Source organism: Cibotium barometz, chromosome 51 (assembly GCF_041138505.1).
Source record: "Cibotium barometz isolate CiBa-2024 chromosome 51, ASM4113850v1, whole genome shotgun sequence".
In the NCBI taxonomy this organism is placed as follows: Eukaryota; Viridiplantae; Streptophyta; class Polypodiopsida; order Cyatheales; family Cibotiaceae; genus Cibotium; species Cibotium barometz.
Genome location: NC_141096.1, coordinates 5,325,309 through 5,329,889, shown reverse-complemented (window position 1 = coordinate 5,329,889; position 4,581 = coordinate 5,325,309). Strand labels below are relative to the sequence as shown.

Below are 4,581 nucleotides of genomic sequence, written 5' to 3'. Positions count from 1 at the left end.
TGGCAAGGTCTATAACATCAACAAAGCTATTGGATGGGTTTGATTGTTTGGGCAAGCTTTCATACTCGGTTTTTCGTGAACATTGTGCATGACTCAATAATTTTGATTGGATTGATTCATTCAGCTTCATCGAGTACATTGCTTTTATAGACTTAGATAGAGCCTTTCTCTTTATCGAGAGTAGAGTGCTCTTATAGACTTAGATAGAGCCTTTCTCTTTTGACACATCATGGCAAGGTCTATAACATCAACAAAGCTATTGGATGGGTTTGATTGTTTGGGCAAGCTTTCATACTCGGTTTTTCGTGAACATTGTGCATGACTCAATAATTTTGATTGGATTGATTCATTCAGCTTCATCGAGTACATTGCTTTTATAGACTTAGATAGAGCCTTTCTCTTTATCGAGAGTAGAGTGCTCTTATAGACTTAGATAGAGCCTTTCTCTTTTGACACATCATGGCAAGGTCTATAACATCAACAAAGCTATTGGATGGGTTTGATTGTTTGGGCAAGCTTTCATACTCGGTTTTTCGTGAACATTGTGCATGACTCAATAATTTTGATTGGATTGATTCATTCAGCTTCATCGAGTACATTGCTTTTATAGACTTAGATAGAGCCTTTCTCTTTATCGAGAGTAGAGTGCTCTTATAGACTTAGATAGAGCCTTTCTCTTTTGACACATCATGGCAAGGTCTATAACATCAACAAAGCTATTGGATGGGTTTGATTGTTTGGGCAAGCTTTCATACTCGGTTTTTCGTGAACATTGTGCATGACTCAATAATTTTGATTGGATTGATTCATTCAGCTTCATCGAGTACATTGCTTTTATAGACTTAGATAGAGCCTTTCTCTTTATCGAGAGTAGAGTGCTCTTATAGACTTAGATAGAGCCTTTCTCTTTTGACACATCATGGCAAGGTCTATAACATCAACAAAGCTATTGGATGGGTTTGATTGTTTGGGCAAGCTTTCATACTCGGTTTTTCGTGAACATTGTGCATGACTCAATAATTTTGATTGGATTGATTCATTCAGCTTCATCGAGTACATTGCTTTTATAGACTTAGATAGAGCCTTTCTCTTTATCGAGAGTAGAGTGCTCTTATAGACTTAGATAGAGCCTTTCTCTTTTGACACATCATGGCAAGGTCTATAACATCAACAAAGCTATTGGATGGGTTTGATTGTTTGGGCAAGCTTTCATACTCGGTTTTTCGTGAACATTGTGCATGACTCAATAATTTTGATTGGATTGATTCATTCAGCTTCATCGAGTACATTGCTTTTATAGACTTAGATAGAGCCTTTCTCTTTATCGAGAGTAGAGTGCTCTTATAGACTTAGATAGAGCCTTTCTCTTTTGACACATCATGGCAAGGTCTATAACATCAACAAAGCTATTGGATGGGTTTGATTGTTTGGGCAAGCTTTCATACTCGGTTTTTCGTGAACATTGTGCATGACTCAATAATTTTGATTGGATTGATTCATTCAGCTTCATCGAGTACATTGCTTTTATAGACTTAGATAGAGCCTTTCTCTTTATCGAGAGTAGAGTGCTCTTATAGACTTAGATAGAGCCTTTCTCTTTTGACACATCATGGCAAGGTCTATAACATCAACAAAGCTATTGGATGGGTTTGATTGTTTGGGCAAGCTTTCATACTCGGTTTTTCGTGAACATTGTGCATGACTCAATAATTTTGATTGGATTGATTCATTCAGCTTCATCGAGTACATTGCTTTTATAGACTTAGATAGAGCCTTTCTCTTTATCGAGAGTAGAGTGCTCTTATAGACTTAGATAGAGCCTTTCTCTTTTGACACATCATGGCAAGGTCTATAAGTTGCTGAAAAGAAATCAAGATCTGTTATATCTACTAAACCCAGGACGAGACGAGAGACCATGCTCTTGGATGTGCACCATATGATAGAAAACTTGAACGAACTTTCTCATGCTTTATAGCTGATGGTCTTCTACATGTTTGTATCAATACCTCAATAATATAACAATCCTTACCTACATTTATGGGTGTAAATAAACAACCTACCAGCTCATGGAATGCTTAAGTGCACTTCTACTTGTGCAAATATGGTACAATTTGTACAGTGTTGGCAAAGCATACATCAAGCTGACCGTGCAATGATTAAAAATAAAATATCATATCATTCGCATGTACAAGGGCAATGAGAAGGATGTATGAGTTGTATTAAGCTGCAGACAATGATCAGGAGGTGCATACAAACAAGGCATGTGAATGACATGCCGTAAATACCGCCCGAGAGAGAAGGCAAGCCCCCTAGAGAAGGAAAGACATGTGCATGGACAAGCATGAAGAAATTATATAACTTCCCACAACCTTCAACATCGTTACTTGCTTTGAAAGAATATGATCCTGTCTGTTAGGAAGAATGTATAATGGTCTTGAATTGTACATGGTTAAGATTGTGACAAATGGGGTTAGCTTGAAGCAAGGTGTTCCTGACCACTATGCTTCACCTTTCCATAAGCCCATCATAAGCATTGGGGCTTCCAACCCTGAAGGAAGCTCTTCTAGGGGAAGCCAGGAAAGAAAAAGCTGCAGCAAACCTTCCGGACCTACCACTCGATAATCTCCCAGTTGTGAGGGAAGCCTGTGTGTCCGCTTTCTCAGAAGAGCCAAATTTTGACAACAAGGACCTCGGAGTGAGGAGAGGTATCCTGCAGGAGGGTGAGGTGGGAGTCATGGGATTGCCATCCTTTGCCCTAACTGAAAACCCATGTGTCCCCAGAGGAGACACATGGGATGATGGCTTTGGAGTGGGATAATTGCCCAATTTCACATCAACTGGCTCAGCTGTGGGCGGCGTCATGCAGAGCCCCTCTTTGCCTGCTTTGCTACAATGAACTCTTTGTGAGAGCCTTTGTATTATTTTGTCCAAGCGGTCCTCCAAAACCCTGGCATTGATGAGCTCTTCTGTGGAATCGAGATGATGAAAGCCATCCCCAGCATGCAATTCAATGTCAGGCTTCACCTTGCAGCTCTTTACCAGACGTTCTATGATATCATCAAGCCTCTCGAGAACCTTGAACGGGTCTCCATCCACTTCTTCATTTTCCACCTGGCTGTAATCCTGCCAATAAGCATGGGTTAAGTGAGTGCAAAAGATAATCCTGAGTCCAAACTTCCCTTAAAAAGGTTGATGAATGTCATGGGTCAAGTTTGATATCAGAAAAAACCTTCTCCGTATTATTACGCTAATCTTGCCATTATGCTTTCATTATGCACCAAATCAGGCATGCTAGGCATTTCTCAGCACACGTTGATCACTTTTAGTTAATATATTTTCCCTTTTTAAGATAGACAGTAAAACCCTTCCTACAGCTAAATCGGGGTAATTAGATACCTAAATAAGGGCCATCTGCAGCAAGTCTAGAACAATTCTTTCTTTCATACATTTTCCAAGGAGAGCAACTTCTCCCAGCCATGGCTGAATTGAAGCTAAGATGCTTTTAATCCTGGCTATGGTAGAAATGAGAATTTAGTAGCAAAAAGAGAATGCTACCTGCAAGCAGCAATGAGGCTCTTCGGCGGCGAGTTCAGCTGATGAGTCAGTGCGCGGGCTGTGAAGACAAGGGTAAGGGTATAAAAATTCAGAAGAAAAAAAAAATGCTGAAAATTTGTGGAAATAGGGGAGAAAATTTGCAACAAAAAAGAAACTGTCTTGTGTCAGTAATTAGGGCTAAATCCAAGGGAGTTAGGGCCAAATCGGGGAAAAACAAGAGAGAAATTATATGTTATAAGATGAGAAAAGGTCCCCCAAAAAAGTAAAATGTGGGGCAAGCAGAGATGGGGAGAAATGGTGCGGGGAAACGTAGCAATTAAAAGTGAAAAAAACAGAGAAGAAGACAACCTGTGCGAGGCGGTGAGCTTGGATTGTTGTTGTTCTTCTTCTTCTTCTTCATGCGACGAGTGCCTCCCAGGGGCTTCGGAAGCTCGCCAGGCAACCTTTCTTACTTCTTCTTCTGCAGTCTTAAAGCCAGAACCATGATCCATGATTCCATGGCATTACATAATATTACATGCGCACACATTATTAATTAGCCAGGTGATAACGGTCATTTAAACGCACGCTGTCCGGAACCATAGAATAGTGGTGACTCTCGCAATGGCGTTGGTGGGAGTGCACGTGATTCTTGTTCACATTCTCGCATAGGCTCACGCTTATGTTCTATCTCAGGTGACCCTTTGCTTATAAAAGTGAAGGACAAAATAGCCTTAGATGATGAGTATCTGGGCATATGATGCCCACGTTTCACTCTCCATTTTCTTAGCAGGAGAGCAAGTGATTCCCGTTCACATTCTCGCATTGAGAGGCTGACGTGTATGTGATGTAATGTGCCCAAGTTTTACTCTCCATTTTCTTATTAGTGGAAGCGCACGCTATTCCTGTTCGCTTCTCGCGTTGAGAGGCTGATGTGTACGTGATGTGATGCCCAAGTTTCACTCTCCATTTTTCTAATTGTGCAAGCACAGTTGGGAAAGAATTGGCCAAGTTGCATTTATTGATGTGGGAAGGCGTTGTAAGGAG

General features: G+C 40.7%; 1 protein-coding gene across 1 annotated transcript; it reads right to left on the bottom strand.

Annotated features, from left to right (window-relative positions):
• Positions 1-2,136: 2,136 nt before the first annotated feature.
• Positions 2,137-4,150, bottom strand: LOC147609243 (uncharacterized). The gene is made up of 3 exons (XM_086787927.1): positions 3,904-4,150; positions 3,556-3,613; positions 2,137-3,123 (listed from the first exon to the last, which is right to left on the bottom strand). The coding sequence occupies exons 1-3, from the start codon at positions 4,044-4,046 to the stop codon at positions 2,506-2,508; spliced, it is 819 nt and encodes a 272-aa protein (XP_086644053.1). The 5' UTR covers positions 4,047-4,150; the 3' UTR covers positions 2,137-2,505.
• Between the last annotated feature and the right edge of the window lie 431 nt (positions 4,151-4,581).